The sequence below is a fragment of the Peromyscus californicus genome, unplaced genomic scaffold, assembly GCF_007827085.1.
Source record: "Peromyscus californicus insignis strain IS unplaced genomic scaffold, ASM782708v3 Scaffold_18__1_contigs__length_77618521, whole genome shotgun sequence".
NCBI classification, from domain to species: Eukaryota; Metazoa; Chordata; class Mammalia; order Rodentia; family Cricetidae; genus Peromyscus; species Peromyscus californicus.
In genome coordinates, this window is record NW_026294480.1 from 30,077,458 (window position 1) to 30,101,532 (window position 24,075).

A 24,075-nucleotide genomic window follows, 5' to 3' on the forward strand; every position below is an offset into this window, starting at 1 on the left:
ACTTAGATCAGAAAAATATGACCATTAACTTTATAGCCTTCAAGGAAACAGAGGGAATCGACCATCCCTTTTACAACTTGGTCCTTATAAATGGTAGCATGTGATATCCAAAGATATGACCGTTCTTTGCCAGAAGTGATTAGCCTGAGGTTCCAGTACCTCAAATGCCATTCAGGTCTGAGAGGCCTCCTTGTCCTGAAACTCCAGTAACCTGTGCTGTGCCCACTAATGGGAAGTTGTGTTGTGTGAAACGGATTCTCCTTGTCAGGCCCTCTGGTCCCTGGGCCATGCAGGAAGACCACCCGCCAGTGTCACTGTGGATTCCAGCCTCAGTGTCCTCTCTCCTCTCGCTTCCTGCTCCCATACTCTCATCAGTAAGAGCAATAACCAGACTTTCTCCAGTCATTATTTGTGCTTCCTTTCTCATCATAATTTCTTCTCAAGTTCTGGGACTAGAGCAAACTAGCATTTGTTGTTTTGAATTAGATGAGGGAAGTTGTGTTTAATTTCTTTTACCCAACAGACATTCTATTTTCTCTGAGAAATTTTTCTTGTGATGAAATTCTTCAAGTTCATTATCAAATACAGATGTGGTTCATTTAGTATCAAGGACAACTACCAGTTTCCAGATTTTTGCTGCTTTAGTGGTTATCTCAATTTTAGAGTATAGCCTAAAGTAAGTTGATCTTAATAGATATATTTTCCATGAATTGGTTGGGAATTAATGTGATAATTAGATGGAAATTTTAAAAGCATAGTGTCTCTATTTGCAGTGGTTCTCAACCTGTGGCTCACGACCCCTTGAGGGCTTGGAATGACCCTTTCACAGGGGTCGCCTAAGACCATTGGAAAACACAGATATTTACCATGTGATTCATAGCAGTAGCAAAGTCACAGTTATGAAGTAGCAATGAAGTGATTGTATGGTTGGGGGTCAGCACAACATGAGGAACTGTACTAAAGGGTCACACAGCCCTAGGAAGGCTGAGAAGGATTGCTCTGTCAGGTATGGCAGGTGCAGCGTTGCATACATGAGAGTGTTCCATCGTTTTCCCTATCACCATCAGGCTTCTGTCTGGTTCATCAAAGAAAGAATTATTTGAGACAGAGAAGGGAAAAGATTTCCAAGAAAAATGACAAATCTGGCCTATGGTAGGGCTGTCTTGAAATTGGGGTGTGCATGAATAAAAGGGTAGATAGTGGAGAGAAGCCAGCCATGGCTGCACAGTGAGAACTTATCTCAAAAGACGAAAAGGAGAAGAGAAGTATAGAGAAAGGTCTGGCTTTCCTCTCCCCATTCAGGGGATGTTTCTATGGGAACCAGGTGGGTGTTGAGGACTTTTATTTTTTGGAGACTCTAGCTTATTCATCAGATTTACTGCCTGAGCACAGAGGGATGAGGCCAACCCCCAGGCCCCTGTGTGTTATACCAAAGTTGGGAAAAACAAGGCTGTGGGAGAGTGGAGGGAACAAGGACAAGATGAATAGCCTGGAGGAACTGAAGCAATTCCTACTTTACTCCTCTACCTCCCTCGCCCAATATTTTAATATAGGAAACAATTTTCTTTTTTCTGTGAAATAAATCATGGGCTTGTAGAAACCTGGAGCACTTTTTCTCTAGTGCCTTCCTATTTGTGTCTGTCTTCTTTCATGTGTTTTGGGCTGACACCTAGATCTGTGTTCTTACTTACCCTTTCAGGTCAGTACACATGGCCACTTAAGTGTATTGGGTAGTCCTGAGGCTGGCCATGAGGCTAAAGCTTCTTGCGCACAGGGCTGCATGATTGCGGGCATCTCCTTTATGAACAGATGTTAGACTGTTATTGAGAATCACTGAAAATGCCTGTTCTTCCAAGGAATCAGGGTTTGCTTCTTTGTTCGTCTTCCACACGACAAAAACCAAATGTGAAAAACACAGATGAAGTGTGGTTTTCAGTAAGGGTCAGCAGCTGGGAAGAACAGGAAATGGTGTTTGAACATAATTGTGTTGAAAGTATAAAATTATTACGGATGCCAGGCTTCTCTCTAATGGTGCTGTTTAGATATACATGCTGCACACATCTAAAATGTTGCTTGGGCATTGAGTTCTTTTATAGCAACATTTGTGAACTTAGGTTTTTCTTCTGGCTTTAGTGGTACCATCTTTCCCCAACCCCTTGCATTTCTAGGATCAGATGCAAGGTACTTGAAGGCTAGTCAAGCATTTTACCATTGAGCCACAGTCCCAGCCCTTTTTTTCCTTTCTAAAATCAATTTGCTAAGATTCTGCTTCTGAGTTTGGAAGGTTTGGAAATTCTTTAAAATTTCGTCGTCCGTCAGTCAGTGTACGGCTCCACATGGTACATGGCATAAGGAAATGAGTGATGGGGGTACCTGGCCCATTCCCTCTCCTCTGGTATACGGTATGTAACCCGGAAGCTTTACTCTCTCACAGCCTCAGTTTTCTCATCTCTGAGATGGAATGAGGTCACTATTCTTGTAAAGACTCAATTATATCAAATAATGTAAACTTCCAGGGCCAGTGAGATTGTTCACTGGGAAGAGACACTTGCCACCAAGCCTGATGATCTGAGTGCAGTCCGCCAGCTATGTATGGAAGAAAGACAGAACTGTCTTCTGAAAGTTATCCTCTGACTTTTCCCCCACAGCCCATGTGCCCCTAATATATAAATTAGTAAATGTAATAAAGTCAGATAATAATAATAATAATAATATAAAGTTCCAAGTACCTTACAGTTCCTTCCCACATGTCCTAAAACACATGTCCAGTCATGGCCCTTCTTTCCCTCCTCTCCCCATTTCTATGGTTCCACTTAAACCAGGAAAACCACAGAAATCATTATTTGGAATTTTTGTGACCATCTCACTTTTGCTAAGGGGTAATTCAAAAATTTCTGTTTTGGAATCTTGACAGTGTTGGTAGGACATGCTACTCATTTCCTCTCCCCTCTTCTTTCGGTCTCTGCAGGGATGGGGGATCTCTGTGTTGAGCACATTCATGTATTATTGTAACTCATCCTGGCCATCTTGCTCAGGATTTCCAACCTTCATTACTCTCTTGGTGGCAGCTGCTAGAGCTAAGTACTTTGGGGGCAGTTTGTGATTACTCTGCATGCCCAGATTCTAAAATAAAACAAGGGTGAGCTTTGGTTTAAAAAAAAAACAAAACAAAACAAAACTATCTTGGAGCCATAATGGAATTGTGCTTTGATAGCTGACAGTAGCCATTGGTTGACTCACATGTTTCAGTGAGATGAAATGGACTAGTGAAAGACTAAAACACTTTATCAGTTTAGTTAAGCACATCACTATAGTGTAGTGTGCAGATTCAGTTCAGAACCTAGCTCTTGCATTGCAGTGGCCTGCCGCCACTTGGCTGTTGTAATATGAGGTAAAGCCTTTCTCTTTGATATTGTAGGTCTTGGGACTCTGGCATCTTCTCTAGTCCCTTGATTTGGGAATGTCCCTTGCTTTGCAGCATTGATCAGTACGTGTCATGGGTCTAGGCATGTTAACCAAAGAGGCATCTCTTAAAACGAGTGTGGTCTGGTTGACTGAGAGTGATCGCACTCTTGCTGTGTATTTATAGCTCATCTGTCTTCTGATGGTTCTGCTCCTAGCAGGCCCATGTCCATTGTTGTTAAGCAAAGCCCAGTATGGATGTTTGACAAGTTAGCAGTGTGGCAACTCTGCTTGCTGCTGCCGACTTGGATTGTTTGGTTTGGCAAATGGCCAGCTCTCTGCTATAAGATGCATTTCCTTGACAGGACAAAGTATGGAGGCGCATTAGCTGCAAAGTTTACAAAGGTTAGCTAAACACACACAATAAATATTAATAAACAAAAAAGGCCCACCCACCTTTGACTTTGAATTCTGTTTCTTCATTCTGTGTTTTGGAATCCCTGTAGTATTTGATTAATAACCAGTCTTAAGGTAATTGAGCCTTAAGTGTCCTTTGCCTAAGTTAGTCTGCTCACAGGCCCCTCATTGGCTGCTTTGATGACTCATTGCCAGAGTGGATAGATCTCTGGAGTAACTGTTTAGTTCAAGGGCTCTTACTTGCCTTTCCTGGCTTCAGCATGAGAAGAGGGTAAATGTGCTTGTCCCTATGAGCCTATGCTGAGCCTATGAGTACTGTGGTGTGTCTTAGAGCTCTGGAGATAAAGGATGTGAGCAGGAATAGAGGTGAAATGCCTTCAGACGTCCTGGAAAGCAACCAGACATTGGTCTGTTGGCCCAAGCAGTTGCCTCTCTAACATTTACACCCTTGGTGGAGAGGGAGAGAGTAACAGTAACCTGCTGCCCCTGGAAACTGCCTCTTTGGCTGGGTGTCTTGGAATTTATCAGGCCTCCATTGTGGATCTTTTCCAGTTCTTCACCCTGCTCACTTGAAAACATATTTGAGAACCTGTAACTGCTTAGCCAGCCCTCTAGAGAACCAAGGAAGAGAAAGAACTCTAAAGCCATGCCCTTAACATTGTCCTGGGGCTATTCACAGGGGCTGGGGTTCCTGAAGGCGCTCAAAGCCCCTTAGTGCCTTCCCTTGCTCTCTGGTTCATGCGCATGTTCTCGCCAAGAAGGAGGGAACCAACTCTGCTGGATTTGTATGATAGTTGGCTGTAATAGTGAGAAACAGAAATCAAAGTCTTCCTCATGGAAAGGAATTACTTTTAACTTGAAAATTGTTTCCAACTCTGCTTAACAAAGTAACCCATTCTGGTATGGGTGACCCATAACTTTTAACTCATTTGCAGAGCACCAGCCACTAATCTGAGCACCTGGAATATACTGCCAAACAAAACTGATCCAGATCTCTGGCCATGGACGTGAATTCTAGTTGAGAAGACATAGCATAAGCTATAAAGAAATTTCTACATTAAAGATATATGCTGTGACAAAAAGAAAAGCAGAGCGAACAGAGTTAAAGGGTCTAGTTTTGTTTGTTTGATTGATTGATTGATTGTTTGGTTTTTTTTCATGACAGGGTTTCTCTGTGTAGTTCTGGCTGTCCTGGAACTCGCTCTGTAGACCAGGCTGGCCTTGAACTCACAAAGATTCACCTGCCTCTGCCTTCTGAGTCCTGGGATTAAAGGTGTGCGCCACCACTGCCTGGCTTAAAGGGTCGTAGTTTTAAATACGGCAATGTGAAAAGTGATGACATTTAAGCAGACTTGAGATGGTGTTGGCTCAGGTGATCTTATCCTAGGTAGGGTTACATAAACATGTTAGGAGGTTGTGTTTGTGACTCTTCTCATGTTTCCATACACCCAACACCAGGAAGTTTTCAGTGGTCTAGGCATAGTTCTCACATTAGTCACAGTGGCAAAGCACCTGCAGAGCATCAGCTGTTGACATACTCCCTTCCATCTCGCCAACCTGGAGCAGTTTTATTAGGAAGGAAATCTGACTTTATCACCTATGCATCCTAAAGTTCCTTCCATGTGTGCACAAAGCAGCAGTGACAAAGAAGAGCTAAGGACGGGGAGGAGAGAGACAGAGGGTCTGCTGTGATGGCTCAGCAGGAAGGGGACTTCAGTCCCTGGAACCCATGTAGTGGAAGGGAAGAACAGACTCCTACACTGTCCTCTGACCTCCGCACATGTGCTGTGGCAGACACAAGCTCCCCTTCCCATAAGTAACTAAGTACATGGAAACCAGAGAGAAAGGAAAACCAAACCATCAATATAATGGATTCATTTCAAGTATTACTCCTGTTACTGTTGTTTTGTTTTCTTTTCAGCACTCGTTAGCAGATATTGGATAGGAGTACCGTAGATTTGAGGAAAAGTGTGAAAAGAAAGCTAAAATAATGTGAAAACCTGCCCTTTCAAGTTATATATCCCCACCCCCACTTCTAATGGGGGAACTGCAAACACTGCCTCTCTGTAGAATGACTCAGTCCACTTCAGTGACACACACCTTGGAATATTGCTGAATGTGAATTAGAAACTTGCAAGCTCTTTTTAGCTTCCTCCATAGCTCTTCTGGAATATCAGAAAAGGGTTTGTAGCCATTTGACTATGGCCAATCAGATGAGAGTCAGAATTTCTACCTAAAGGGATCTCAGAGTTTCCCGTCTTGATGAAAGAGTTAGGGTTAGTGACTCAGAGAACATGGGCCACAGGAGACGGAGCTCCAGGACTTTGATTTTACCATGAGGAGGACCTCACTTGTCAGCGTCTGACTGCACCCTCTTTCCCCTCAGTCCACATGCAGAGCGTGTCAGGAAATGGACTGCTGGGCAGTGTTGACTCAACGCTTCCCCTCATCTTGCTCCCGACGAGCTTTGTAGAACTTGGGCTGTGGGGTCTGTGCCCTCCAGGGTTAGCTTCGGATTCCCCTGTGGTTCTCTTTGTGCTGACCCTCCCACCTCTTCCCTCCTATCCAAACAAAATGAAGACAGGTGGTGAGAACTCAGAACGTGGGTTCTTTGGGACCCAGAGCACCGCTGATTCCTCACCAGAAATGAATTCAGAGGGTCAGAGGTTCCAGTGAGCCACCTCTTTAAATATAGCTTTCCGACACAGGGATCACCCAATGACAGAGAAATGGAATGAGATCTACATGAACAGCCTGGTCATGAGTGGGGGTAATGAAAGGCGAGGGTTGAGGGAAAGAGAGCTTGGGGGAGCGGGAGATCCCAGCTGGATCAACAACAGAGAGGGAGAACAAGAAATAGGAGACCATGGTAAATAAAGACCACATGAGAATAGGAAGAAGCAAAGTGCTAGAGAGGCCCACAGAAATCCACAAAGATACCCACACAACAGACTGCTGGCAGTGGTCGAGAGACAGCCCGAACTGACCTACTCTGGTGATGGGATGGCCAAACACCCTAATTGTTGTGCTAGAAACCTCATCCAACTACTGAGGGATCTGGATGCAGAGATCCATGACTAGGCCCCGGGTGGATCTCTGGGAGTCCAATTAGCGAGAATGAGGAGGGTTTATATGAGCGAGAATTGTTGAGACCAAGGTTGGATAAAGCACAGGGACAAATAGCCAAATGAATGGAAACACATGAACTATGAACCAATGGCTGAAGGGTCCCCACTGGATCAGGCCCTCCGAATGGGTGAGACAGTTGATTGGCTTGATCTGTTTGGGAGGCATCCAGGCAGTGGGACCAGATCTTGTGCTCATTGCATGAGTTGGCTGTTTGAAACCTGGGGCCTATGCAGGATTGTTTGGCTCGGCCTGGGAGGAGGGGACTAGACCTACCTGGACTGAGTCTACCAGGTTGACCTCAGTCTGTGGGGAAGGCTTTGCCCTGGAGGAGATGGGAATGGGGGGGGGGGGGGTTGGGGGGAAGGTGAGGGGGACGGGAGGGGGGAGAACAAGGGAATCCGTGGCTGATATGTAGAACTGAATTGTATTGCAAAATAAATTAATAAAAAAAAAACAAAAAAACAAAACAAAAAAAAATAAATATAGCTTTCCATCAGGTTAACATCAAGCCTTCGCATTTGATATCTGCTTTATTTCTGTCATGGCTTTGCTGTTTTATCTCACAGGCAGGGAGAGATTATTAATTGTCTACCAATATGTGCTTTTTGTAAAAAAAACTTAATGAGGCTTGGATCTTTATGAACTAAAAACAATAACCACCTGGCCTCAATCTGAGTCCAGCGGGACATATTGTGTGTATAAAAAGCATGAAACCCAGATCGAAATCTGCTGTGGTGCTTCGCTTCACAGGGAGCCAGCATTCCACAGTGCCAGGCTCACCTGGAACTGGACCACCTAGCTGTGGTTCCAAGGAAAAGAGGGTTGTCATCATGTACAGAAGTGAACATCTTAGATTTTTGTAGGATTTCACATGGATAACAAGAGGCGGGATGGAACATAACTTACAGAATGCAATGTTAGGGTTCAGAAGAAAGCATCTGAAAAGTTGCAGGTTACTCTCACATTGGCACTTGACATAGTAACCACCAGAGTCTCAGCAGGGGTCCTCCTGCCCCTCATTTTTATTTGGTGTCTTGAGTTGACTTCTATACCTGTCCTTTCCAGAGTGTTGTCCGCTGCCTGTGGCATCCAAAGCTGAACCAGATCATGGTTGGAACTGGAAATGGATTGGCAAAAGTGTATTACGACCCCAACAAAAGTCAGAGGTATTTCCTAGGAATGGCCTGTTGGAGATGGAGGACAACAGCTGGGGAGGCTTTGATTCACCCCTGCTTTTCTTCTTTTCTCTCTTTGATGGGGATCCACCCTGTTAGAAAAGGCAGCTGGTACAAAGTAAAGCCGCAGACTCGTAGCATTGTGCTTTAAAGGGGATTTAGATCTCACCCTTGATCTGCACTGAATTCAAAGCGAAAGTTCCCTGGGGATTTGCAGTCCTTTGGCTGAAATGTTGAGTGCAGGGTGGGGGAAGTTCTGCTTGCTCTTCGTACACCCTGGACAGTGGCGTCAGTAGTGATACATGTGGGGGATTAACAAAACAAGGGACTGGCCACTCACACAAAACAGAAGCAGCTTTTCCATTTTCTTACCTTTCTCGTTTGGCTTTAACAGGTACTAGTTTGGATATCTGACAAGGTTCTGCTGTGTCAACAGAAGGGACTAGCACATGAACTTTTTCCTCAGCCCCTAGCTCACCCCAGGTCAAACATAAGCATATCAATTTAATCCCAAGGTCTGGAAACTTCCTGAGAGGCTCATCTAGTTCCTTGGGTATCTCTATTTTCTCTTCCACAAGGTGGACATATGTTACCACCCCAAAGAAGATGGTCTTTCCCCTTTCTGTTAGTATACAAATTCACATGCTAAATTCCTGGTCTTCCCTATAAGCCTGTTTTGAGGTCTTACATGCTTTCAGAGGAAAGGAACACTAATCCTTATAAATAAGTTGCACTGACCATAATTTTGCTCTAAAAAGAAGTGGACAAATCTGTCTTCTTCAGAGATTTCTGAACTAGCGTGGAGTTTGCTAACTTAAAAAGACAGTGGCCTTATATTATGACACCCACTTGGGAGGTGCTGTCTTTACTTGGGATCTGTGAGATTTGCTTACTTACATGCTCTTCAGAGAGAGAGCTCGGCATCACTAAGGTGAGGCAGGCACTTTAAATGGACGTTTGTTTATTCGGGCTGTAGTTGCTGAGCCGTGCTGCTAGGTCTGCTCCAGTCCAGACATCTGAGATATGAACATATGCCAAGCTGGTGGCCTGCTGGGTGTAGGACCCTGGTTGCTCTCATCTGCAACATAGGCTAAAATTGGAGTCCTGTAACCTTGAAGGTGAAAAGGGTGGTTAATTTATAAAATTTCTTGAACATCTTACATTTTAAATTATTTCTGTGGATTTCTCTTTAAATTTGTGTCTTAAATGCCCTGGCACCTCTTTCACCCTTTCGCTTGGGGGTGGGCCCCAACTTGTAGACTGGAATTTCTGAAAGTTCAGTAATCATTGTCATCAAGACCCCATTTGTTGGTCTCTCTCAGAAAGCCAAGGATTTGACAGGATAGTCTGCATGGACTGCTTCTAAAAGCATCTCATGATTAATGAAAAGGCTACAATGAAACCCATGTTTTGTATGGGAACCTTAAAATTCATTTAAAAAATGCATTGGCCGAGAACTTCCAGTGTTTCAGGGTTACCTCCATCTATCATGGAGTAATTTCTGCTGGGGTCTGCTACATTCAGAGGTACAGAGGTACGATTGTGTGTGTGTGCGTGCGTGCGTGCGTGCGTGCGTGTGTGTGTGAATGTTTTGAGAAGTCTCTAATGGAACTAGAAATTCAGTGTTTCAGCTCTACCTGTTCCTAAGATGAACTAAAGAAAATAATTTGTTTTAACTCATTGTAGGGGAGCAAAATTATGTGTGGTTAAAACCCAGCGGAAGGCCAAACAAGCTGAGACTCTAACCCAGGACTACATCATCACCCGTAAGTTGTTGTTAGCATTCCTCTCGGTCTTACATCGCTCTTCCCTGTTGTCTTAATCTTTGCTTGTTTTGGAAGTTGGAAAGGCCCTAGAGTTGTGGCATCTGTTACGTCATCTCCTATCATGTGGACACAGGTACAAGTCTTATGACAACATCACTTAGCTTCTTGATTTTTTGCAGAAATGAGGCTTGCCTCACGTAACTCCTCATCCAAATGAGAAGCGCCTGTTTGAACGGAATGCATTATTCTATCACAGCATTTTAAAGACCAACATATTATTCAGTGAATAAACAAGAAGGAATGCTGAGCTTAGACTTAGGAGCCCTGAGTTTGTCTTTTTGTACCATGGACTGGCAGTGTGATGTTAAACAATGAATTCATAAGTGAGATTAGTTAAGGAATCGATGACCATGTACTAACACACTTGCAGGAATTTCTGTATAAAATCTGAAGTGTGAACAGAAAGCCTACCAGGGCAGAATGGTTTCTCTCAGGTGGGTCACAAACCTTATTAATTTGATAGATCTGTGTTTCAAAAGCCATAGCCTCAGACCTATATAATCAGTCCAGAAGGAAATCTTGGGTGCCACAGAGATGAGTAATAGAGAGTGGCCCTGTGGACTTTACCAGTGTCTCAGTCTAAAGCCCATGCACGGCTGCTCTCCTGCTGGCCTTCTTCCTGCTGATGGATCTCTATGGGGCTTGTGATCAGTCAAGAGAGCCCATGACACTCTGCGAGAGTAGCAGTGTTGAAGTTGGGGTCATAGCCAGTCCAGCGCATGAAATTACACATGGCCCACTTAAATTCCTCCAGCCATTTGAAGTGAAAAGCAGTTTTTCCCACCTAAAAATACTGCGCGTCATGTTGGCTGACGGAGTGGTGAGGGTAATGTGCTTGCTTAGCTTCCCTGATTCACCGCAGGCATGGTTTCCTGTGAGTGATGTAGACTGGCCTTACCTGGAAATAGGGGCAGAAGGTATGAGTGGGTGACTGGAAGAGTTTTTGGGGTGTTAGATATGTTTTATTTAGATCATAAATTACATTTAACCTTTGTCTTCTCCGTCCCATGAAAACGTGTTCTCTTTTAAAACAGGTTTTAATCTATATATAGTGGCTGACAGCAATTCCAAGTCAACAAAAAGATAGATATTTCATATTCCACAATAACCCTTTCCCCCAAAATATTACATGGTTTCTCCTTAAATCTATATCCTTTTTATGTTTAAAATCTAATTCTGGAACAGAATGACACCTGACAGTAGTTGAACACATGTGCCTCTGACTGTCATTACCCTCTTGTTTTGTGTACCAACCATGTGGAAGGAGGGCCAAGTGCCCACGCCGGGAGATTCAGGCCCCCTGCATTCAAGGCAACCTTTACCCACTTCCAGTGGGCTGAGTGCTCCTCCCTTCCGGTACTCAGGATTGTGACTCCACTGCTGAGAGGTGGTCACATTTCAGAAACGTGGGAAGTGATTCCAGTGTTTAGGAGGCATCTGAGGAAACTTGAGGACAGACAGGCACACTGTTGGTGTTATTGGTATTTGGGTGCTGTAAGAACAAGTAAGGAAGTGGTTCCCTGAAGTGTTCCTTTTCAAAACCACAGCAGCTGGGCTTTACCGCATGGTTAGGGAGATGAGACTCACCAGTGTTTCCAGGACAGTGCTTCCTGAGTGCCATTAGCTGCCAGTGGAGGTGAACAGTGAGTCTGGTATCAAACAAAATTGGCTAATTGGTTACAGTAAGGCTGTCTTTTATTATTAAATGAAGGCTGTCATTATGATTTCCATTTCATGTTTCAGTTAGTCATGCATTAGCTGTGTTTTGGATGAAGGGTTATTATTGTAATGAAATTTTTCAAATGTGACTTCTCACAGCTCACGCCTTGCCCATGTTCCGTGAGCCCCGCCAGCGAAGCACGAGGAAACAGCTGGAGAAGGACAGACTGGACCCCCTGAAGTCACACAAGCCAGAACCTCCTGTAGCAGGCCCAGGTGACTGGGGCCCAGCCAGCTGTCTGGCACAGGGGCTGAGGGTGGGGTGGTGTCCCTGACAGAGATGGTAGGAGCTCTGGGGCCTGGGTCTTCTTGATCCTCAGAGGGACTCTAGAGGTTTTCAGATGTTTTCTTTTCTAGCACCAGAGTCACAGTGTATAAAACTGATAGAGCTACTTGTGAACTGGAGAGGACGCCTGGGGCTTTCTCCTCTCTAGCTTCAGCCGTGGGTGACCAACCTCACTAGAACTCTGGGGCTCCTTGGAAGCCAGTGTTGAAACTGCTGCTCTCAATATTGGCTTAATATATGACATTGGTCTCTTAGCCTGGGATCCAAACTGAATTCGGTTTCACACAAGGCAGAAAAGTGACCATGACTTAGTTCAGTGTGAAAAATGGAGCTGCCCATTTCACTAGAAGGTAAATGATAGACCGTATGTAGCAGAAGGTAGCACAACACACTGTCTATAGTGTGGTGGATACTTGCACTAGAATTTCATTTTCTACTATCACTTGTGATTTTTATTTGTTCAAGGCAGCTGAGCCTGCAGCCTTTGACTTGTCCGTCTATCTGAGCCTCAGCTCTAGAACTACTTGCCCTTTCAGCATTGAAAACATCTGTATTTCTATTTTGATTATTTTTGGACTTTCCCTGCTACCAATCAAGGTTCCTAAATAATAATCTTGCCTAGATTATTTCAAGTCCTTCTAGTTAGACGGTGCATCTCAAGCCTCCCCCGTCTCCACCCCTCCGCCCTTTGTCTTGCACACAAGCTTTTATCCCCCATCCCCTGGCTTTCACGTTACTGCTGCCCCCGAACTCCACCATTTCCCCTACCCTGTACACTTCTATAAGTCAGGGTTCTCTGCGGTCCACTGACTCCCCTTTGTAGTTTTGTATTTCCTGCCTCGCCTACTGTGATCCCCAATGCACAGTTGATGCCCCTCTGTCTGCAGTTTTGGACATAACTCATGTGCTCATTGAAAATAGTATTCTCTGCTTTGTGGGCCTTCCCAAATGATCCATTGCTGTCAAAAGACCTTTGCGGCCGCCTCAGCCTGAAGTGTTGTCTCCTTCCTCTAAAAGTTGTAATAGTTACTGGCCACACAAAGCTCTGGCAGTAGGTAATTTTTTTAAATTTTCTTCTAAATTTATGAAGTTAATCTTCCAGTATTATTTGGTTATTCATGCATTTATCTTTCTAAAAATCAGATCTGAAACAAACTTTGTAAAATGTCAGCTCATTTTGTTTATCGGGCACCGTGCTGGCTGGGAGAGACCCAGTGGGATGCAGCTCTTTGCCCTTGAGCTTGCTGTCTGCCTCGGCAGTCAGAGCAGAAAAGTAGGAAGAGTCAGTGTATTCATATGGCTTGTTTTCTTGCAGAACACAGAGCAAAGTGTCTATAACGTAACGTACATAGACTGTGGAAAGCCCTAAGATACATTTGTTTAAACTAAAATAGCAGCTGATGAATAGTGGTTACTTTTAGTATTGAATTTCAGTAAGTTCATGCTAGAGAAATTTTTAGTACAATCCTTAAGAGATTGCTTTTTTCTTTTTTTTAATATATCAGTATCATTTTGCAAATTAATCAACCAAAACATTTTTTAAATGCCTCTTCCTGTTTTTAAATGTTAAAGGCTGATGGGTCCTTACTTTTTGACCCATGAAAGCTAAAAGGATGATATAAGTACTGTTGAGATCTTAGCTCAGTATGCAGCATACACAGCAGTAATGGTGTGTTATCTGTTTGTTCTGTTTCTAATTTTTTTTTCTTTTGAAACAGGTCGTGGTGGCCGAGTTGGAACCCACGGGGGCACCCTGTCATCCTACATTGTGAAAAACATTGCTTTGGACAAGACTGATGACAGTAATCCCCGAGAAGCCATTTTGCGTCATGCCAAAGCAGCAGAAGATAACCCATATTGGGTTTCGCCGGCTTATTCCAAGTAAGGGAAGTAGCTGTTTAAAACAGAAAAGTAGGGCCTGGAGAGATGGCTCAGTGGTGAAGGCACTTGTCTGTAGGCCTGGTGATCTCAGTTCCATCCCTGGGACCCATGGAAAGGTGCAAAAAAGAGAACTGACTGTCCAGATTTTTCTTCTGAACTCTATATACACACCATGGCATGTGCACGTGTGCACGCGTGTGCGCGCGCTCGCACACACACACACACTAATGATAATTCTAAAAATAAATTTTAAAAATAAAATAAAATAGAGAAGTAGGACTGGCAGTGTAGCTCAGTGGTACAGTATGTGCTTAGTGTATACAAAGCCATAGATTAAACCCCAACACCAAAAAAGTAAATAAAAAATGAAAATAGAGAAATTATTATGTCTAATGAATTGGGAAGAACATGACTTGGAAATATTAACTTCCTTTTTTCTATGTCATATTTGAGCACGAAGAATGGGCCAAGAAATGTAGACATGATAGCATGCCTGCGATCCCAGCATCTAAGCAGCGATAGCAGAAGGGGTGAGTTGGAGGCCAACCTGAGCTACAGCTAAAGATACGGAGTAGGTTCAAAGCCAACCTGAGCTGTGAGAGACCCTGCCTCAAACAACAGAACCAGGAATTCAGAATCTTGAAGCCTAGACATTTGCTTATTTCATACAACCCCAAAGTGGTGAATTTCAAACCTCAGCAGTTTGTTATCAGCATTAAAGCCGGGAATAAGCCTCATGAAAGTGATGCTGTTACCTCAGTGGGGGCGGGGGTTAAAAGCAAGCAAAGGATATTGACTTGCCAGTCTCTTCTGAAGGACTGGGGAGTGAGGGTATTGTGTTTTGGTTTTAGTTTGGTTTGCTTTCCAGAGTCTCACTGTGTAGCCAGGTTGGCCTCAGTTGCAGCAATACTCATTCTCCTGCCTCAGGCTAGTTCTCATAGAGGGAGCTGTCTATATAAAACTCTCCCTGTACAGTGAACCCAGCCTTTTAGAGTTCCTCAAACAGCTTAGCATAGGTGAGTGTAGAATAGTTTTTAATGCTACCACACCACCCACATTTATGCCAAGGAAAGTACTATTGTTGAATTTTCAAATATTAGCTTTTGAAATTTTTATTAGAACTAGTTTTAGACTTAGGCAGATGCTAACCCTTACATAACCATATAAATTGATTATTCTCTGTAGTGGCCACCACTGGCCAACTGTTAAACCTCACAGTATCTTTATTTATGAGTAAGATTTTTTTTTCTCAAATACATTTCCATTTTTCTACTTCTGATATCCCTTATAAAAACCATATTGTTGTGTTGTCTGTCGAAAGATAATAGATTTAAAATTTTGACATCCCCAAAGGAATTCCCTTTAAATTGTTATACTATAACTTAAAGATACACTCTCTCTCTCTCTCTCTCTCTCTCTCTCTCTCTCTCTCTCTCTCTCTCTTTCTCTTTCTCTTTCTTTCTCTCTCATCCTCCCTCCCTCCCTCCCTCCCTCCCTCCCTCTCTCTCTCTCCCTCTCTCCCTCTCCCTCCCTCCCTCTCACTCCCTCCCTCTCTTTCTCTCTCTCCCTCTCCCTCTCTCTCTCTCCCTCTCTCCCTCCTACCCCCCCCCCCCCCGTCTCTATTGTTACAATCACAAGGTTATCATTGTTGTAGTACTTGAACTAAGCTACATACTTTCCTTGGCCTTGATCAGATTTTCCTCTCATGTCCTTTCTTTATCCCAGGCAGGAGCCTCTGCTGTGTTTCTTGCTTCTCATGATCTTGGTATCTTTACTGAATAGTGGTCACTGATTCTGTCAGCTTCAGTTTGGGTGTGTGTGGCATTTTCTCATGATTGTAGTGAAAATGGGCATATTTGGTTAAAAAAATGAGAGTGAGTTCAGAGCCTTCCCTGTGTCTTACTAGTGATGGTGCTGACTTTAGTCGCTTGATAAGTTTCTGCCCTGTGAAGTTTGTCTCTGTTTTAGATCAGCACATTTCTTGGGGTTCTGTTCTAGAGTGTGCAGATCCTGCTCCTCCCATATTCCCCCTTGGGTTTTGTGCACAGTAGTTTTGCCTGTGGCAGCCATGACTGGGGTGTCTCAGAGTGGTTTTCTCTTTCTTTTGTGTTTTCTGTATTTATTGTTGCATTCTCCTAAAGGAAGTTGTTGCTTCTCTTATATTTTGCTCTTCAGAGTTTTTATTCAATATTAGTAGGAACTCAAAGTGCTTATTTTATTCTGTGGGTTAAACTCTGAGGCTGTTGTCATATGGTTGGTTGTTCATATTGTCCCAGCTTTGGCCAGTAGGAGGTCCTTCAGAGGAAGTAGTTACTGCCGTCTTTCAGCAGTGTATCCTGCACCCATCCCCACTTCCTGATTCTACAGCATGCTCCAGGCTCAGCTAAGTAGCACACATCTGTAAGTTAACGGTCATTGACAATAAGTCTCTGCATCATGCCTGTGTTGACTCTTCTGTTTGTAATGAAGTAGTTGTCTGTTACTGCTAGAAGAAACCTAGTTCAGAAAGAGCCACCGATTGACAGAGCAAAGAAACAAAAGCAGAGATACAGTCTACAAGATGCCTGAGCATAATGAACATCATTTCAATGGCCAACTGTTCCAAATGTGTGTGTTTACTCTCAAAAGTAAATCACTGAAATGTCTTCAAAAAGTTGATGTCTTACAGCTTGTTAGCTATTGTTAGGTATTGGTAACATCTACCATATTAATGTAATCCAGAGGAAGATGTCAAAGGCCTAACTCATCACTGAAGAAAATGAAGTTCTAGAAGTCTGCTTTTTTAGCCTGCTGGAAAGCAGCTCATTGCTGCAACCTGGAACAGGAACTTGGCCCTAGAATTCCTCTGTTACAGTTCTAGTATCTGATAACAACACTTTACTAAAGGGCCAGCTTCGCTTCACTCTGTAGTTTTTATGTTTGAGTTTTTAAGCAGTGCATTCATTACATAGGTATTGCCTGTATGTATGTCTATGGCACCATGTGTGTGCAGTGTCCATAGAGGCCAGAAGAGGGAACTATAGTTAGATATGGTAGGTAGCTGTCATGTGAGTGTTAGGAATGAAACCCAGGTCCTCTGGAAGAGCAGCCAGTGCTCTTAACTGCTGAGCCGGCTCTCCAGTCCCAGGTGCTAATTTAGATGTGGTTGTCAGAGCATTGCTAAGAAGACCTGACTGGAAGGAGGAGTGGAGCCTGCAGGGACCCTGGGGAGGAGCAGCCAGCCTGCAGAGGCCGGAGGCCAGTTTGTCTGTGTGCCGAATCCTGTTAATTCCTTTAGCCATTTTAAAAGTTATTTTATCATCATCATCATCATCATCATCATCATCATCGTGTGTGTCTGCGTGTGATGCCCGTGAGCACGGCCTGCCTTGGCTCAAGTGTGGCGGTCCAAGGACAGCTTTTGAGAGGAGATTTTCTTCTTCCACTCTGGACTCTAGGAGTTGGACTCAGGTTGTCAGGCTTATATGGCTAGTGCTTCTAACCATTTCACTGGCCCCTTCAATTTTTTTAACATTCCTTTATCTCTATTGAAATAATCACATGATTTTCCTACTTTGATCTACATATCATGAATTTTGATACAACCTTCCTATAGTTTGTTATCTGGTTGTTAGACTGGCTTCCTTAAAAAAAAATAACTTTTTAAAACTCACCTATTCTGTAAATATTTAGTTATCTAATAAAACGGCCAAAGTGTAGTGCTTCTGTGGAGGGCAAGGTGGAGATAATGCCTTCACCCACCATCCCCAGTCTTCCCCACTGTCCCCTGTCATAGTCTGCCTAGATTTTATGACTTTGCCAAGGTGGCTTCATAACTGATATGTTTCTTGGGCAGTCATCCATCTGGGTTTTCAGGTTTATTTCAGTAGAATTGATTGAAGCCCATGGTGCTCGCTGATGACTGTACTACCTGAAGACGGTTCTTCCACTGTAAGTGGTTTATATTTAGTTGGACAAATGTACTAGGTGGGGAGGAAACACACTGCTGTGCTGCCCCTTACTTGAGTGTGCTGCTTGGAGGACCTGAAGCCGGTACGAACCTCAGTGCCTCGAACCCGAGCACTACGCACCGATGAACATACAGCTCTCTGCTGCGTTTTCTCCCCACTCTTTCCTTCCATCTGTTTTCGGTGCCTTGCATTTGTTGCCTGTTAGCTAAGATGAAGGCCTTGCCTGTGTGTGGCATGTAATCTGTTAGCTGGGCTCACAGTGCTGTTCCTTCTGTGTTCATTTGCTACAGTATACTGTTGACTGCCAAGTGGCAAAGTGTTTGAAGGGAAGCTAATATTTAAAAGGATCTTTTCATAAAGGTCACTGTAACTGAGAACGTGTGTCTGGTTGTTTTTCTTCACTGCAATTGACTTCTGTCAGTGATGAAATGAAGATGTATTTGCTATATCTCGCTTTAACACAGAAGAGCATAGTTAGACATTCCACAAGTCTTCCTGCTGCACACAGCATATACTCACCTATATTCTCCGGTGCTGCTAATGAAGTCTGAGCGCTTTACATGCATCCCTTGAGGATCTAAGCGTGAGTCCTGACACTAGCAATGTTATAGCCATGAAAGTTTTCAAACCCAGCAGGATTATAGAGGACTCTTATTCAGCCACACATGGACAGATTCAGTTACAGTTTCTTGTTCAAAGATGCTGCTGGAGGGAGGGGAGGAGAGCTGGCTGGGGAAGGGGCAGGATGTAGATCCAGAATGCTATTAGCTTACACATCAGACAGGGATAGATGTGTGGGAGCTCGGAGCCTGGCCAGCAGCCTGCCAGGATGACAGCTCTGTCAGCCATGGCTGCCCTTCTTGCCAGATAAGCTGCCGTTACTGCTGGTTCAGTCACTTTAACTTCACTATGCTTATCTTTTGAAATACAAGATGTGTGGATGTGTGTGTTGTGTATGGTCTCAAATATCATTCCCACCTGTAAAGAATCCACTTAAAGTCATATTGAATTCATAAGCCATATCTAAAGCAGTCCTTATGAGCAAGGAAAGGTTTATATGATGATTTGTGTCAAGAAGAGACATAAGCCCACAGAGATAAAAGTATCTTTTTTACCCCCTGAGTTATACTGATGTGCTGATTGTCACTGTCCACCATGTGCCTGTGTAGAGGACAGTATTTCTTGGGCTGGTTTTATGAACTGCCTGCCTTGTGGGCAGCCAGGGAGGGGTTTATTGGGGAGAGGACTAAAATGTGAATTTCCAGGTCTGTTCCAGGCTAACAGGCTCTGTGGGATTCCAGCTGAGAATCTACATTTTAAGAAGTGCCGAAAGTGATGATTTTGTACACTAATGCTTGAAAATAATACAAAAGTAATTACTCAGAATCATAAACTATTCCTCCTTAAGAAAATTCATACTTACAGACTAGACAACTTCAGTTATAAAAGACTCATAAATGAATCATTTCTATAGAGAAAAAAAATTCTCTCCAGGATTTGAAAACATAGCATGTTGCAATGTTGTATTTAACAAATGAATTATTTTACTCAATATATTATACATAGAACTTTTGAAAAGATGTCAGTTGTATGAAGTAAGAGCCCCTATTATCTAACATAAGTTATATAATACTAATGAGACTTTCATTGTACTAGTACTGTGACAGACTTATTAAAAAGCTCAATATGTTGTATCATATAATCCTCATAACCCATTAAGGTAAGCAGTATTATTGTCCCTGCTCTGTAGATGAGGAGATGGAAATGTATAACTTGACCATGCCCCACAGGTATCAGGTGGCAGAGCTGGGATGGAGTATAGATGGTCTGCCTTCATGATAGGCTTATGGTTTCTAAGTACTGAGGATCGTTTCTCCTCATGGTGCAGCAAATAGTAGCTATTGAGTTGTTGAGATGATGTTTGTGTGAGCCAGCATGGCTTAGCAGAGGGAACCCTAGACCGAGAATCAGAAGCCCTGAATGTACTTCCAGCTCTGCTGCTGCCTGCTAAGTGCAGCTCTTGCCTTACTAGGGCTGTTTCCCTTGTCTGCAAAAGAGGAGGGTAGGGCTCCATCCAGGCTCACTGGGCATGGACTTAGAAACACATAAATGAGAAGTTAGAGAGGGCTTTCATGAGACCTGGCCTGTCTCTGGCTTGTTTTTTTTTTTTTTAAAGGTTTCATTGTTCTTACTTATTTACCCACTTGATAATAAGGTCGTTAATGATGATTTTACAGGGTTCTTCTGTTTGTTTTTCCACTCTTTCATTTTTTATTCTGTGCCCACATTTCATAATTGTCCTTTTTCTACTCTCATAGTCTCTGGACTCTCAGGCATAGAGCACTGCACTCTATCTATGAGTCCAAGAAGTATTTATTTTCCAAAATGTTATGCCTTCATTTCCTGAAGAAAGTAGAAAATTCTTTATCTTTAAGCATCTTGTTGCCTCTGATCTTCTTACACATTCCCAGTGTCTTAAAAAAAAAAAAAATGTTGATTAGCTCATCACAGACAGAAGGGGCCATTTCAAGTTAAATCTTTTGGTCAAGCCTTTTATTTAATCTTAATAATTCTGCAATTGTGACGACTGGGTCAGAGTTCAACCAGGCTGTATTCATCCTAACAGGGTTAACAAGTGTGTCAGATTGTTGAGTCATGGCTATAATTGGCTTTGGCTTTGAGGTTTTCCTTCATAATAAACAATGGGCCCCAAGCCAAAAAAGCTTGTGGTTTATACTCACATACTCATGATTAAATATTTTAAGTGATTTCCCCTCATATTCCTCCTATTACCCAGGAGCTTGCTTTCTGCTTCTTGTGTGAATCATATCAGAAGCACACCCATAATTAAAAAGAATGTGACCTGTGGACTTTCCATTGCAGCTGAAGACATTGTGATGACTTCACCCCGGTTTGAGTGTTAAAGAAGGGTTTGCAGAGACATAGGTTAGAGCTCAGTCAGGAGAGAAAAGACAGTCCTCCTGACACTTGGAGTCTCTCATACAACCTAACATGCCCTTTAGAAGATTGCAGTGTGGGGAACCTTTGTGCATCACTGGTTGCTCGAGATGGAAACATTGAAGGGTACTCACTTCCCATGGGTTCCTGTCGTCTTGTTGGAGTACACACTCCTCACCACAACTCACGTCGAACAAATCATCTGAAGAATTTCTTTTAAAGTATCCAAGGGAATAATGGAATAAGTGTGACAGGAAAGCAGGGAGGAGGGCCATGTGTGGGGAGAAAGAGACCAGAAGAGGACAGGGTCATGGAGGGAGACGGATAAGAATGGAGTGTAATGACACACACACACATACGCAAATGCATCAGTGAAACCCATTGGTTTATGTCCCCACTCTCTACTCTCACAAAGAACTTCAGCCAGCTAAGGAAGGCTGAGAGCAGGGGAAACAGTCTGCCCCAGAGAAGAGCGTTTGGTTATCCAAAACCAAGTGGTCAGCCCTGAAAATACACAGCCTGAACAGGTTGTATATAGAATATATAAGCATATATTCTATGCTTATATATAAATATATATATTTATGCATGTAGCAGGAACTATGGAAAAAAGACCATAATTTCAAAGAGAGCAAGGAAGGATATATGGGAGGGCTTGAAGGGAGGAAAGGGAAAGGGGAAATAATGTAATTATATTATAATCTCAAAAATAAATAATGCAAAATCTTTAGATTAATTTTTTTAAAAATCAAGAAAAATTAGCACAAAGTGTTACCAAATTAGAACTTGTAGATTTGGTGAACATTTGCAGAAGCTTCTGTATTAGCTTCTGGAAATCACATTTACTTGTAGCAAATGCAGGGTCTACTGGAAACATGAGAGAGCAAGACAACAAGCACTGGTTTGATTCGTTGATTTAGTGGTTGGCGGCAGTAACTCCGCTGAAATGTAACTGTCCTTGATAATCCAATGAACTGTTACCAAATGTAATCAGATGAAAAACTCTTACCCAAATGAGTTCATCAACCTGGAAGCTGCAATTTCACACCAGCCTTTCTGGACACCTAGATTTTAGGCTAACACATGAAAATGGTTAGCATTAGCCAATGAAAGAATAGGTCTGGGTGAAGCTGATCTCATAAAGCAGACACTAACCAGGTTCTCCTTGGAAACTTCTGGTATCCTCAGGAACCTGCTGACACCCCTGGATTTTCATTGTTCTCTTCATTTCTTCTAAGCCATTCCCTTTATAGATTCTTGGTTAGGACAAGGGAGATGAACCTGTCACGAGGCTGTAAGTTCAAGGGACTGACTATTAATGGTTAGACTGTAAGGGGCTAGAAAGATGGCTCAGTGGTTAAGAGCACTGGCTGCTCTTCCAGAGGCCCTGGGTTCAGTTCTCATAGTCATTTATAATCCCAGTTCCTGGGGATCCAATGCCCTCTCCTGGCCTCTGCAGACACAAGGCGTGCACATAGTGCACAGATGCACACACAGGCAAAACACCCGTGTTCATAGAATAAAAATAAATAAACCTAAAAAACCATAACTAGAAAATAAGGAATGGTGGGCAATGAAAACGCTTTCTTGAAGAGGTAGAATGTCTTTCTTGCGCTTTGTGTAATAATGTATGTATGTAGCTCTGAATTGCTGCTGTGTTTTCATTGTCCATTGGTTTGGCTTGTCACACTTTTTCTCATAGAAGTACCCAGTGGAGACTGTGCTAAGATCAGTATACCAATTCTGTTTCTATAAGTGGCTCTGAGGGCAATCTGCACTTAACAGACTTAAAGGATGTGCCTTTGCTCCCAAAGCGGGAGTTTCTAGACCAGCTTTAAACTGTTTTCTAGTGCATTAATACTGTGTCCATTTGCATGTGTCTCATCACTCTTCCTTGGCATTGTTGATTTATTTTTATAGTACTTTTGTGTGCCAAGGGCAAATTAGGCCATTCCCTAGAGAAGAAATCTGCTCGTTCTATTCTTAACTTTGTTTGAGATTGCCCAATCATCTCTGTTCTTCATTGTCTTGGTCAAGTGGTGACTAAATAGAGTGTTCAAAATGCCCCAAGATAGACCTGAATTGGATTGCTAAGATCATTCTCATGTGTGGAGTTCCACTCGTTTCCAAAACAATAACTCGTGGAAATAAATTCAAAGGCAAGAATTGCTCTGAAGAAAGCTTCAAGGTTGTTTTGCTGTGCTCCTGCAAGGCACATTCGTTAGGTCATAGGTGTTCCATGAGCTAGTGCAAGAGTCTTTTTGAAAGAGCCTTGTCTTTATTTAGCAAACAAAGAGCTCTTATTAATGGTTCTAAACTATTCTTTTTGAATGTTGTTCTGGGGGGAGGGCGGGGACAACATGGATTGTTTCTGTGAGCTGCACCTGCCATTTTCCATTGCTTCCCTATGCTTCCATTTCAGGAATAAAGCTATTTCTTTCTCTCTTTTTAAAACATATTTGTTTTATGTTATGCACATTGGTGTTTTGTCCACATGCATGTCTGTGTGAGGGCATCAGATCCCTGGAACTGGAGTTACAGACAGTTGTGAGCTGCCATGTGGGTGCTGGGAATTGAACCCAGGTCCTCTGGAAGAGTGGCCAGTGTTCTTAACCCCTGAGCCATCTCTCCAGCCCCTAAAGGCTATTTCTTACAGAATGGGCCTGAGACTAAAACCCAAACTTTGGGCTTTATCATCTTCAGTCACTTCATACAGCTTCTCCAGATGAGAAATATCTCCCCATAGCTGGATCCATTTATACCTTTATGTTAAGGAGACACAGTCTTCCCCTTGGGGCAGAGTCCTGCTAGTCTCCTTGCTCCCCCACTTCACACCCCAGGAGCAGGATGGAGGTTTTTAGATACTTTCACCAACCAGTGAGAAAAATGTATGGCTTTAGAGTAAACACTTAACATTTTTCCAACAATTTGATATGTTTGTTGAATCTAACAAAATATTTTCAAAATATTTTATTATTTGGTAATGTCTTATGTGTATGTCATGTATTTTGGTCATCTTCATCCCCTGTTAGCTTCTCTGCTCCTCTTCCCACTTCTTCTGGGCCCTTCTCTCAACAAACCCCTCCTACTTTGATGCTGTGTGTGTGTGTGTGTGTGTGTGTGTGTGTGTGTGTGTGTGTGTGTGTGTCTGTGTGAGTGTGTATCTGTGTGAGTGTGTTAAGTGTGTGCATATGTGCAGACACACATTTGGAGGCTAGAAGATGTCAGGTGTCTTGCTCTTGATCCTTGAGACAGAATCTCACACTGAACCTGGAACTTGGCTGACAGCCAGCAATCCCCGCCATCCTCCAGGGCCTGCCCCACCTCATGCC

The 24,075-nt window shown here is 43.1% G+C and overlaps 1 protein-coding gene across 3 annotated transcripts in view; it reads left to right on the plus strand.

The window, feature by feature from the left end:
- The window catches only part of Wdr70 (WD repeat domain 70), a 237,096-nt gene that overhangs the window by 211,220 nt on the left and 1,801 nt on the right, over positions 1-24,075 (plus strand). For all 3 annotated transcript variants that reach the window (XM_052743179.1, XM_052743178.1, XM_052743177.1), the window contains exons 15-18: positions 8,014-8,114; positions 9,810-9,889; positions 11,768-11,884; positions 13,673-13,835. In XM_052743179.1, the coding sequence (XP_052599139.1) occupies positions 8,014-8,114; positions 9,810-9,889; positions 11,768-11,884; positions 13,673-13,835 (461 nt within the window). The remainder of the gene's footprint in view (positions 1-8,013; positions 8,115-9,809; positions 9,890-11,767; positions 11,885-13,672; positions 13,836-24,075) is intronic.